We start from the raw sequence: 13,199 nt of genomic DNA, 5'->3' as shown, positions 1-13,199 counted from the left end.
GAAACGTTCTGCGGTAAAAATCCCCATACATGTAATAGTTTTTTTGCACATTTTCTTAAAATTCTTAGAAATTGTTCTGCAGTAGTGCTAATTGTTCTGCGACTTAAGTCGCAGATTTTACCACATTCTGCTTTGGGGCATGTAGCTATATGTTTATATGTGTACGTACACATAAGCTATACATAACATAAATGCACTTTAAAGATATGACAAGTTATTACAGTCAAACCCTATTTTAACCAATACCGTTATAGCAAAAATCCCATTTTAATGAAAACTTTTCTAATCCCCTCAGATAAATGTGCATAGGAGCAATGCGAAAACCTGAAATTCCTTTATAACAAAATTTTGTTGCACAACGAAGTGATTTCTCCAGTCTCTTGGAGTTCGTTATAAAAGGATTTGACAATAGTTACTGCATGGTGAATAAATGTGCCACATACTTTTTTTTGTTGTAAATATATAAACAAGATATGAACTGCTGTGCACCAAACAAATGCATGCTATACTTTGTTTCTAAAGATACCGCACATTGAGTAAATGCAAAGCATACTAATACTTTAGAAGATTAGACAATTCATTTTAGCCATCTCACACCTAAAGAACGCATGACACTATATACGTATCCTCAGCCTATTATTTTCCAACATATGTATCATTGAAACTGCTGAGTTGTTGTAACAATATGGACAACATAATTTCACAAATTCGTGTGTAAAAGTCTCAGAACAGCTACAATATAATCATATAATCTATTTCTTTGGCGATTTCCTTTTTGTTTTGGTCAGTGATGGTCTGCTATTTTCTTCTGCTGGTGCTTTTTCCTGCTGGCAATTATTATTAATCCTTCCGCTTCTGGGTTGTTATATATATATTTTTTTCCCCTATTGGTCATCGTCTGAAGGTGGTTACCTTCAGAGATTCGCAAGTACTGATCATAATAGGCTTTACACCTCATTTGAATTTTTTGTCAGTTAGCACACTTATTTTCTGTCTCCAACCTGTTTTTATTAAATTCAGAGACTTTTTTGATGAACTGAAACCAGAGCTTTTTTGCGTTGTATTATTCAAAAGAGAGTCAGGGTTTTTATTATTTTTATATATGGTCTAAGATGTTATATTTTTAATCTCGATCTCTTATTTAGTATAACAATGTTTTGTTATTATGTTTTTTAATTGTTTAGTTTTAAACAGCTATAGTGTTATTCAATGTGTTCTCTTTTTTTCTATTTGGCAAGAAAGACCTCTGAAAGCATGACTTTGTTTCACTCTTGGCGACTTCTCATCACATCCCTAGGCATTTTTCCTTGCCAAAGAAAAAAATAGCCAAAACATCAATAAAAAGGATTAGCTATATAATATAGCTGTTTCAATCTCAAAATAAATCGTAGAGCTCCCTATCATATTTTATTGAATATTACTCAAGATAAGTGGCGAAGATTCCATAAGCAGGGTTAGAAATTTGGCGATTTCCAATTCTGTCAAGGTTTTTGCTTCATGGCAAACTAGAATTTTTTTGCTCACCTCGCAATATTGAAGATGTTTAGTTATTTGGAATTCACTGATCCATTACATTTTGATTTTGGGTTCCTATTCTGGCAAACCCAATGCCCAGGTTTGCAGGGGTGGGAAGTGACAAAGTCCATTTCGGAGCAGCGAAATTCAGGATTTGGAGCAGCAAATTGAGGATTCGGAGCAGTTTTGGAGCAGCAAACTATAGGATTTGGAGCAGATATTTATAAATTGGAGCAGCGAAATTAACAATATTTTCGTTAACCCTCACCCCTTTTCAAAATTAAACAACTGCACTTGTTGTTTCAGGTTTTTGACACCTTGTTTGAAAGAGCAGCTGTCATAATATTTTTTGCACCAGTTTATTTAAGATGATTTTTGCGTACTGAGGGCACTATTTGCTGTCTGGAACAGCCGCCCTTCAAATGGGCTGAAAATTTTCTATATAAGTTTTCAATTTTTTTTATACTCTGAAAGAAATTGTTGCAAAATGGGAGAAAATTTCGGAAGAATCAACACTATGTTTGGCGATTCAGCACTCATTATTTGGCGAGATTGGCGATCTGACACGTTATTTGGCGATATTGGTGATTCAATACTCGTTATTCGGCAACATTGGCGATTCAATACTCGTTATTCGACAACATTGGCGATTTAACACTCATTAATCGGCAACATTGGCGATTTCACGATTATTATTCAGCAAAGTTTCTAAATTAGCAATCGGCGGACATGAAGTTCTTACTGACGGAATGAATTTTTTTTTCACGAAACATCGGGATTTGACGCAATGACGATCGACTACAGTAATTTCTGCTGCTTCCAGTGGCGACTCTTTTATTGGAAAACGGAAACTGACTCGCATTTGCGCTTTAAAGCTAAATGACCAAAAAAAACCAAACCATCTTCAGTTACACGATCACGGATAATGTCGGGATTTCGAGATGGAAAGCCCAATGCAGGGGCCGATAGTTTAAATAAGGCGATAGTTCAAGTACAGTGGAATAAAACACGCTCTTCTCGGAAAGAATAGTTTCGCGGTAAGCAAGAAGAAAACATTTTTGGCGTCCTTCCCAAAATTCTGGGTATACTGAAGCAAAATTCGCTATTTGGCGCAGAAAAATACGAAATTACACTATTGGAGCAGGATGGCGCATGATGTTAATTTTGGCGCAGTGCGGCGCAATTGGAGCAGAGTTCCCACCCCTGGGTTTGTAACTAGATGCTTGGTCAGCCAGCGCAATCCTGCATTTTGGTACCCACTTGAAACGTTGAAGGGGTTAAAGAATGAAATTTGCACTCCCTTTAGTCTAGCAAGACATCAGACCAGCCTGCTCTCCCCCCCCCCCCAGTTGTGGCCCTGCCAACCGCAACAAAATATTGTGGTGCGATCTCTATCCAAAAACATACTGGTAGCACATTTTGGGTTAAAGAAACTAATTTATTTAATAATACATTTATTTTGCAGGTATCATGCCAACTTCTATGAAAATGTGATGCGCTTTTTCATCTGACTGAGTAATGCTCATCCAAAAAAATATTTAAAAAATTACAAGGAAAGGATGCATGATGACATGCAAGGGTTTCAGCGTATATTCTGAATACATTTCGATGATGATGAACATGACCGCAACAAGATGCTTTGTCAGCCGGGATAAGCACTGAATTTAGCATCCCCCTTGAAATGTTGAAGGATAGGTTACAGGATGAAATTTGCGTTCCCCCTGGTCTAGCGCCCAAGGCACCAGTTCTGTCTATTCTTCCTTTCCCCCCCCCCCCCAGTTGTGGTACAAATGATGAACACCATAACCTAAAATGCTGGTGATAATGCCACTGGTGACTATAAAAAATGAAAATGGCGTTACAATAGATAAGGATAACTTGGAAAACCATTATTGTCACCAATAAAAAATTTTGAAAGAGCCAAAGCGGTAATGTAACCCCGCTTTGGCGACGAAAAATAATCACCAAGTTTGGAGCAACGTTAATTACGGAATCTTAGCCAGATCAGTACCTATACTGCATGCATGTCACGCTGCCATTTTCAAAACAATGTAAAGATGTTGTAGAAGTAACATGTGATATTATTCAATGCATTCAAAATAACTTCATGTCACTTTCCCGAACATCACAAGAACGAAAAGCAAGAGCTTACGCTGTCCTTAAGATGCTGACACAAATCTCTATGGCACGTGTTAATGTTTTTTTCAAAAGCAATAATTTAAATAATAAAAACGCCACTAAAGTCGCAGTTATGTATTCTTACTCCATAATCAATTAAAACATCTCAGATAGGACAATATATCGAACAACAACAATAGGAACAATCAACAATTGAAGTGAATTAATAATACCTGAATCAATTAGCCTCGAAGGTGATTTCGTCTCGATTTTATTTTGAATTTTCTCACAGATTTCACCATTGCACTTGACGCTGAGCGCCATGTTTATGTACATTGTGTGGATGATGATGCCAGATCCGTTAACTAAATACCTAAAAACAAATTAGTTCAAATTAAACACAGAAAAATTGGAATGAGCAATCATAAAAAAACATTATTTATCAATAAAAATATTTATATTTCGATGGAAAATGGTTTTATTGGATTTCAGGATTTTTCTAACAGTAAAACCTTGAAACTTTCTGGATATAAATAAATTAGTTATATTCCGGTGGCAACAAAAGTAATTTTTAAAAGCGCGCCCTACTCAACAAAAGATTGTATTTGTGTTAATCAGTTACTAATTTTTTTTTTTTAAATTAGAAAAACGTCACGGTAAGTTATTAAAGTTTCAAATATGCTAGAATAGTTATAAAGAGATTAGTCACTTGCTATTGCTTCCTCATTTTTTAACGTATATTGAGGGAAGTGCGTCTAGTAGATCAATTCGGTTTTTAAATGTCCCCTATATATGCTACTATGATGGTAAACAAGAATTAAACGCTTAATGCACATTTGAATGTACAAGTCACAGCCAGAACTAGAAAGAGGTGTGGGCAAGAGGCTCAGTCGCCCTGGGTGGCAATGCTTGGGGGCGTTAAAATTTGTCCTTTACACCCTCACACTCCCGACTATAATGACACTGACTCCGTTAAGGCTCTGGTTCTAGTCACTGGTCATTATACCTCGGAAAGTTTTTCTATTGAGATAAATCTAGTTGCTATTGGCCATGGCTCCCACAAGGGGCTGACAGGGCCCCAGCATGGGATGAATTTTGTTTTTTCACATTATAAATTTGTTAGAGTGCTCCCCAGAGATCCCAGTCAAGGCACCCTGCTGTTAGATGTGGGGGCCCATACTATTGACCACAGTGAGTTAACACTGTGTATGGCTACAATGCTATCCGTCTTAAGAGTATCATAGGCCTCGGACCAAGTGATTTTTCTAGTGCTCTACATGCTTACTCTTTTAAATTCCAACCAGATCTTATTTTTGTAAGGCCTCTCTTCTCTTGATGCCTGGGTGGGCTCATATGCGTTAAAACTGCACTGGTATTGGTATGATACAAATAAAAAGACCATTACAGGCAAATTGCCCAATGAGGTGGCTGAAATATTATGCCCAAAAAAATGTGGATGTCGAATATCATCAAAATAACCAATATAAAAGCATATATCACCAACAAAATAATATGTAATACACTGCCCATCAAAAAAAGATCATGGTTGTCTTATTTTAATAATGGATAGCTTCTCCATCAGCTATTCCATTTATTTAAATTAATGTGATGATGAATGATGATAAATAAATTTTGCGTGCACTCTGATGTTGAGCCATGAAGTTTGTAGTTAATTTTCCATGAGCGTGGTCAGTGTCAATGTGACAACTTTTGAAACAGTTATACTATGATCCTTTTTGGTGGTGTGTTGGCAATTTTTTTCTTTATTGATATATATATATATATAGAGACATTAGAAAGCGTAACAAGAAGTTGCCAAGAGTGAAATGGTGTCATGTTTTTTGGCACCTTTCTCGCCAAAGAAAAAAAAGGGCTGTTAAAACAAAATGATAGAAGACAAATGATTAAAACAATAGCAATCTTAAACTAAATATGAGATCAATATCAAAATTATATTCCAGACCATGTATGGGATTGAAATTAATGAAATTCAGGACTTTTTTTTACATAACACAACAGTTAGGGCAAAAAAAGATTCTCTGGGTTCAATAAAAACACAGCTGGATAGTATAAAAAAAATTCATAAATATAGAAAACTAAATGTGTACAACCTGATAAAACAAATGTGAAATGGCATATTTCAACAGGAAAAATGGTGTATTATGCTGGGAAAACAGTGTATATGATGCATGTATTAATGACCGAAAAAAACTCTAAAATTCAAATGGACGCTGTTCAAATGCAGTCTATGTGTGCAAACTCCGGGGTGGGGATGACATCACCTTTAGACAATAACCATCAGTGAAAAAGGAAGTAGCAATCCCACAAGCCTAAAGTAAAAGTACTTATGTCATGCAGAAAAACAAACACAGAAGGAAATTGCCAAAACACTAAAAAGAAAATTACCTAAGGAAAAAAAGGGACTATACCTACTGTTCTCAACTTTTTTATTGCACCAAGTAATCAATTTCAGATGGCCAACAAAGAAAACATAATTACATAAAAAATTAAATTTTTGCATGAATCAATTCAATATGCAATGATCAGTCAAAATATGCTGTTAATTAATGCAGAAAAATACAAAAAAAAATCTACATAAAAGTGAGAATTGTTGCCAAAACTGGCAAAGACAATTCAGCAGTTGGGACAGATATTCTGGCACAAAAAAAAGTTACCATGTTGAGAGCTAATTACCACTCGTGGTAAAATTAAGCAAGTTGTTCATAAACAAATCACGTGAGACTGTAAAACACAAAAAAATTGACACCAGGGTTCGTGAGCTATGTGGAATGTCCAAATAGCATTACCAGTTGGCAAATGATTAAGGAAAATGATCATTCCACGCATAAACAGCAAAGATAGAAGATGATTATCATGGCCAATGATAGACAGTATGATTATCATGGCCAATGATAGGCCTAGACAGTATGGTTTTTGTGGAAAGAGGAGGAGGTGATATCCATTGCCAAAGCGAAGTTCAACAGTGAACTAGGAAGTGCAGCCAAAGATTTGAGCACACCAAAAGATGGCCATTAACATCACATATACAGCAAATGTAGATGCAGTGTTAAGTTTTATATTGGCAAACGGGTGCAGAACGAAACAGGACTTGCTTGAGAAACATTGAAGTCTGTTATTCCTAGCGATTTGTGCAATGTCAATGACTGCAATGTGGCAGGTAATTGCAAACTATTGTCTGCAGAGATGAAGCACCAACACAGCCAATCTGAAACTCCCAATCAAATGGCAGAAATGCATACACTTGAATGGGGAGTTGGCTTAGTTCTTGTAGTATTCATTTTTTGTGAATAAAACATTCCACTTCGTGACTGCATTTGTGTTGAAAATGGTATTAGAATAGATAAGGATAACTAGAAAAATTGTTATTGTCACCAGTGAAAAATTTTGAAAGAGCCAAAGTGGTAATGTAATCCTTTGGCGACAAAAAATAATCAAATGTACTTACAGAATCTTAGCCAGATCGGTAACTACACTGCATGCAACATCCATAGAACCTTCAGAAATAGGTTTAGGTTTTGTCAAAATATGAATATGTATCTCTCCCCCCTGAAAAGCATGTTACAAAATGTTTTAGGAAAATTATATCTGTAGATGATTTTCTCTTTCCCTCAGATATTGCTGAAGTAAAAAAAATCATAAATAATTTAAAAGCTTCAGTTACATCTTCTGATTCAATTAATGCAAAAGTTTGGAAACATTCTGGATAATATTCTATATATATTTTCTAGACTTATCAATGATAGTTTGGAAAATGGAATTTTCCATGCTATGGAAAATGGATGCATGGGTAAAGTAAACATTAAAACGTCATTCCCCAAGTTTTTAAAATTTGCTAATTAATGTTTCTGGCATAAGGAGAACAATATATTTCTCGCCATAGAATATGGTCAGCCCAAAGATGAGTTTCATTTATATAAATTCCAGTCGGTGATCAGATTTGATCTAAAGATTAATGAAGTTACATTTATATATATGCTTCTGCAACATGAAATTTTCCAAAAGGTTTATGCAATTTTAATTTTTTGTTTCTATAATTTTATATTTATTTAGAAAAATATTTTCACATATACAAGTTTATAATTAATGAAACTTTTTAATTCAACTCAATTTTTTTTTTATAGACATGGTTCATCTACGGGGAAAGCTATCTCTTTTGGCTCAGTTTGATGATCTTGTTCGATGCTCAGAACAACTAACAGCAGGAGTTGAAGATGGTAACAGTCAACAGGAAATAATTTGACTATTTTTGATGGACCTTTGAAATAGCTTTGTAAAATATAAGCTGATACACAATATAGGCTGTAGTAATTTTTTAGCATATAGGCCTATGTGTAATTTATAAAGTAAAAGTCTCTTATTTATGGGAGCAAAATTTTTAAGAGAAATAATTTAATAATTACTACAATTTACAACAATGTGAAGGCAGGGCTTGACAAATTTAAAAAGAAGAAAAATACAGACATTTTTACACAAGCCCCCATGTAAACGCTTTAAGGGAATGATAGAGCATTCGATTCCTGCAGAGCGGGAAAAGGTAATAAAATGTCTGTTTGACGCAAAATGCAGCCGACAACCACAAGATGCCTGTAAGATCAACATGGCAATTACATCAGTAAATTTCAAGAAGAGAGTTTGTCCATTGTTCTCATTGTAAAACATTTTATTACATTTTCCCGTTCCAGGCACGCATTGAGCACTCTATCATCTCCTTTAGTCTTTCTTCCAGATGTTGGTACTCTGCTCTTTATGTGAGGTGGTTAAAGTAAATTAATCCTCATTTTGAGAAAAGGAATGTTTTACTAAAATAACTTACTTGCCCGGTTTGCAAGAGCACCTGGATTCGACTCCCGGTGAAAACCAGATGACTTTTCTTTCAGAGTTCACCTAGGCATAATATTTACAAAATATATTTCCTTGGTTTTAGTAGAATTATTGCAATATAGTCTCATGTTAATTTTTTAATTTTTTTTTTATTTCACAATCTAGTGGTGAACTGTTGAAGCTGGGACATTTTCTTTTAACTGTGTAACACTTCTAGATTGCATTTCTGGACTTAAACCAGAACCAGATTTATTGAAAATGTGACTTAAACCACTCAGACAAACACCTTCATGTGTGTGAGAACTATAATTATAGTTATTCCCTATATAGTCTATTTATCGAAAATAAAAGGCTGCATAATATATAAAAATATCTTTCTTAAAATAGTCTCTAGTTATTTCCTCTGGTATTAAGTCTAATTCTTTTATTTGTTTTGTTTTATTGTTTTTTTTTTTAAACTTAAATAAAATTGTGCTGATTATATGTTACTGTAAAAGTGGTAAATCAGTGATAATGCGTAATTATTGCCGATTCTTATTAGGCCTATGTATAATCACAAATTGTCTCAGTAAGTTTGAAAAATTTCATTCTATTTATCACTTTCACCAGTGACTATGCATAATTCCCAAATGAAGTTGGTACGTTTAATAAATATGGGAAAAACAAATATATCACTTTAATTCAACCAATTATCAGTTTTGCCCATACCTGATATACAGTCAAACCTCTTTAATGAGTCACTCTTGGGAAAACAAAAATATGATTTAATAAGCGGAGTGACTCGTTAAACGGAGTAAGCCCTAGTTGTTCCAATTCCTGCCTGAGAACAATTGGGACTTCCATAAAGTGACCTGGTAAGTGGAGTGGCGTGTTAACCGGGTGACGCACTAACAAGGTTTGACTATATATGTCACATTTTGCCATAAAAATTCAAATAAGTGTGAAAAAGATAAACATTGAAATATTTATCAGTCCTGTAATGTTGGCTTTATTCACATTTATCAACATGTGCAAACATAATGAAATTCATCTTACACTGATGTTCAAGCATGATGTTCTATGGATTTCAATAATTCATTGATTTATCATATTTACGAGTACTAGCTGGAGATTATACATATCACTGATAAGTGTAATAAATTCACAATATATAAACAATTTATTTATATTGCTGAAATGATCAGTGATTGATAATCCTGGGATTTATCATGTTTGTAGTAACATATTTTTTCAGTAACACACATATGAAGCTTAGCATTATACATTGTATTATTGTTTTTAATTTCCAGAAAAATTTATTTTTATTTTACTAATAAATTTTATTTTTTGTACTCCCAGAGTTCTTGACATTTGTTAAAAACCAATTAGAATTCAAGAAGAAATGGACCAATACTTTAGAAGCATATGATAGACTCCAAGCGGAATTCAACAAAGCAAAAGAAGAAAATCATCTAGCAGAAACTAAATTGAAGCATATGAAGTAATTCACTTCTATTATCTAATGCCATTATTTATATTGGTTCTCAAATATCATTTTAAATCTTGTGTTTTCATTACATAAATAAAAAAAATATTTTTCTTTAGTCGTATAGTCTAATGACTCGACAGGCCTACAAACAGTACAAATATTCAGTCACTACACATCACTCACTTCACTTCTGAGATATAGATGGCAGCACTGAAAAATCATACGCAACACTAGATACGCGCTCAGACTGTTAGGTACACACATAATTCCGGCACAACTCACTAGGTAGTAAATTGCCTATGGCAATAGACCTGAGTTGTGCTCGGTTTGAAAAAAAAAAAGAAAAAAAGTCTAATGACTCGGTGTATCAAAGAAGTAAATAGGGACAAAGTTCAAGAATAGCGAAGCAAAACATTAAAACATTTTCTCGCTTAACAGTCTTGTGGTTATTACAACTTTCAACGTCGGTCTGGGTTTGGTAGTTAACTTAATATTGTTATTCAGTGTGATGTTTCTACAAGAAATATCCAGTTAGATGCTTGTGTGCAGAGAACAACATAAAATAATGCAGGTAACTTACATATGTAAAAATAACAATTAAGTTGTCCCAGTTTATAAATGACACTGGAATAAACACTATGTTGTTTATCAGTGATTTATGACTGAGAAATAGGGTATTTTATTTGATATTTTGTATGAAATCAACATTTGCTTGGTACATTAGAGCAGTGTTTCTCAATCAACTGCCAGTCACTTGCGGCCCAGTATGAATGATGTCAAGTCCCTATGATTGAGAAACATTACTGGGTGCACGTCTGGTTTAGTAGTAGTGTTTCTCAATCATCAAGCATTGACATCACGTCACTCATACCGGGCCACAAGGGACTGGCCGTTTTCCTTTCCCCCATTAATTTTCTCTCATTTGTGTGACTTTGACCGGGCCTCCGCTACAAAAATAAATGAAACCAGGCTGCGGGCTGCCAAAGCTTGAGAACCACTGTATTGGAGAGTCCCTAATATGTGTTTCTTATGGAGACACATTTTTCTTTTGCAAACATGTCACTAAAGCAAAATGCACCTTAAGTTTGAGTACCAAGTAGTTCATTGAGTGAAAAAAAATAATAGGGTGTATCTAATATGCTAACATGTACCAAAGTTAAATTACCCATTTGAAGAAAGTCTTAAAATCTATATTATAAACTTGAATTTAATGGCAGGGGTTCTCGATCAGTGCTCTGCAGAGCCCTTGGGGCTTTGTGTGCACTCCCCAGAGACTCGTAGGCTGCTTGAGGAAAATAAAAATAAATCAATTAAAAATTTGAAAAAATAATTATAAATACTTTTAAATAATAAAAATGAGTAACTTTGATAAATAAATAAAAAATACTATGTGGCTACACCATAGAAATTATAGACCAGAAAGTCTGCGAGTCAAAAAAAAAAAAGTTGAGAACCGCTGATTTAATATGCATCAGAAACATTTAATCAGTATGGGAAATAAACTGTCTAGATCAAACCATATAATGCTGCATACATTATGTTTGTAATTAATCTCAACTTCTCGCAAACAAAGTTTATTAAAAATTTTTCTTTTGCATGATAAATTTGTGCTTATGACTGTTTTTTTATGATTTAGGAGCCTTCTTGAAACAGAAATGCAGAAGCGATTGAAAATTGAAAACGAAAAGAGATCATTGGTATGTTTGAAATTTCATAGCTTTGTCTCCTTATCAATAAATCAATATAAATCTTAATTGCAAATTAAGAAAATTTTAACTGTAAAAGAACTTCATTTATACAGGAAGCAAAGATTAACTGGGATACAAGAGCTTCAAAACTTTACAGAAGGTGAAAAAACACCTAGCGTGAAAATATTATTCAGATATAATATAAGGTTTAGAATAATACTATTTGGGGATTAGAAGGTATCGAAGGTGTTAAACATTGGTCACTAATAATAAAATAAAAAATAAACTAGTATTTAAACTAGGCATCTTCAACCTGTTGCTCGCAAGCATCATTGTGCTCCCTGGAATACTCGATGCTCATGTCCGATTTGATGCTCACAAACACTTGATCAGCATTCCAATTAAACACCTTGGTGGAATTGCATTCAAGGTTTGAAATCATTTCATGCATTAAAGCATGAAATTACAGCATGCTATACTTGCTGTAAGGGTGCTTTTCGTCTGATGATGGGGACAGGCAGTGCTTGCAACTGGAAAAGGGTTGAGGACCTCTGATTTAAAGAAAATAAAATTGTTTATTTCTTGGGAAAGATTAAATGTGGATAGTCAACCCTCGGTTTACAAACTAGGTTTACAAATGCTCAAAGCGGTCTAAATCCTGGCGTATTTCATGAGTGGGAGATTACAATTTTCCCCCTCCCTAACAGAATTTGGTTAAAGAATAATAATTTAATCAGATGAAAATTCTGTCAACCGAATATGGCTCCTCTTGTTCAGTTCATGAATTAGCAGGTCTTTTCAAATTATATTAAGCTCTGAAATATGCAATCTTGCAGGGTGCCGCTATAGGAAGGGCGTGAAACCCAAGATGAGAGCGCAATTTTTTTTCAGGAGTTGATGGGAAAAAGAAAAATTGGGATGGGGTCTGCAGGAGGGGCGACGTATACAAGTCCTGCATGGGTAGATATTTTGTCTTGAGCCACCCCGGCCATTATGACCAACAACACAAATATACATTAAATTGCTAATCCACAAATTGGGTGATTTGGAGGATGGAGAAAGAGAGAGAGAGGGCACCGCCTACTGAACATGACACAACACTGGGCACACAAACACACTGTTAGATTTCACCAGTAACAAATCTTACATAACTCCCATATTCAGGTGTGAAATATGTGTCAGTTGAATGGTCATAGACCACAGTTGTGGATCATCAGCAAGGGGGAAAAGAAAATCATTCCAGCTGGGAATTGTTCAAAAAGGGTTTTCTTCTGAATCAAAAGATGATCGCATCAGAATCATTTGCTTTAAATTTATACAGAAGATATTCAAAGTGCTAAGGTTTTCTCTCTCTGAAATGAAAAGCGGATCGAAACATAATTTATAGGCTTATTTATTAGTAAATATATAAACGTGCCTAACTTAATTATATTTATTTTAAATTTGTTAATTCCTCAGTGATGGGATTCTTTGCAAATTTTCTTTTCCAGTAGAATACTTGGCAATGAATGTAACAAAATCTAGTTATACTAGTAAATTAATTTTTTTTTGTTAGTGTATTTTTGAAT

At 34.4% G+C, this 13,199-nt stretch overlaps 2 protein-coding genes across 2 annotated transcripts in view; one reads left to right on the top strand and one right to left on the bottom strand.

Annotated features, from left to right (window-relative positions):
- LOC149070548 (telomerase-binding protein EST1A-like) overlaps positions 1-3,964 on the bottom strand; it is a 39,402-nt gene extending 35,438 nt beyond the window's left edge. Inside the window, exon 1 of the mRNA XM_089249174.1 lies at positions 3,867-3,964. Coding sequence (XP_089105300.1) covers positions 3,867-3,957 — 91 coding nt within the window. The 5' untranslated portion in view covers positions 3,958-3,964. The remainder of the gene's footprint in view (positions 1-3,866) is intronic.
- A 225-nt stretch (positions 3,965-4,189) lies between these two features.
- The window catches only part of LOC149070547 (rac GTPase-activating protein 1-like), a 28,406-nt gene continuing 19,396 nt past the window's right edge, over positions 4,190-13,199 (top strand). Inside the window, exons 1-4 of the mRNA XM_089249083.1 lie at positions 4,190-4,289; positions 7,776-7,868; positions 9,814-9,955; positions 11,580-11,640. Of these exons, the coding sequence (XP_089105209.1) occupies positions 7,778-7,868; positions 9,814-9,955; positions 11,580-11,640 (294 nt within the window). The 5' untranslated portion in view covers positions 4,190-4,289; positions 7,776-7,777. The remainder of the gene's footprint in view (positions 4,290-7,775; positions 7,869-9,813; positions 9,956-11,579; positions 11,641-13,199) is intronic.

The sequence above is a fragment of the Pholcus phalangioides genome, unplaced genomic scaffold (assembly GCF_987345545.1).
Source record: "Pholcus phalangioides strain wild (caught in Gottingen) unplaced genomic scaffold, Ppha-v1.0 ptg000021l_1, whole genome shotgun sequence".
NCBI classification, from domain to species: Eukaryota; Metazoa; Arthropoda; class Arachnida; order Araneae; family Pholcidae; genus Pholcus; species Pholcus phalangioides.
The sequence above is the reverse complement of the archived record's forward strand: the minus strand, read 5'-3'. Positions and strand labels throughout refer to the sequence as shown.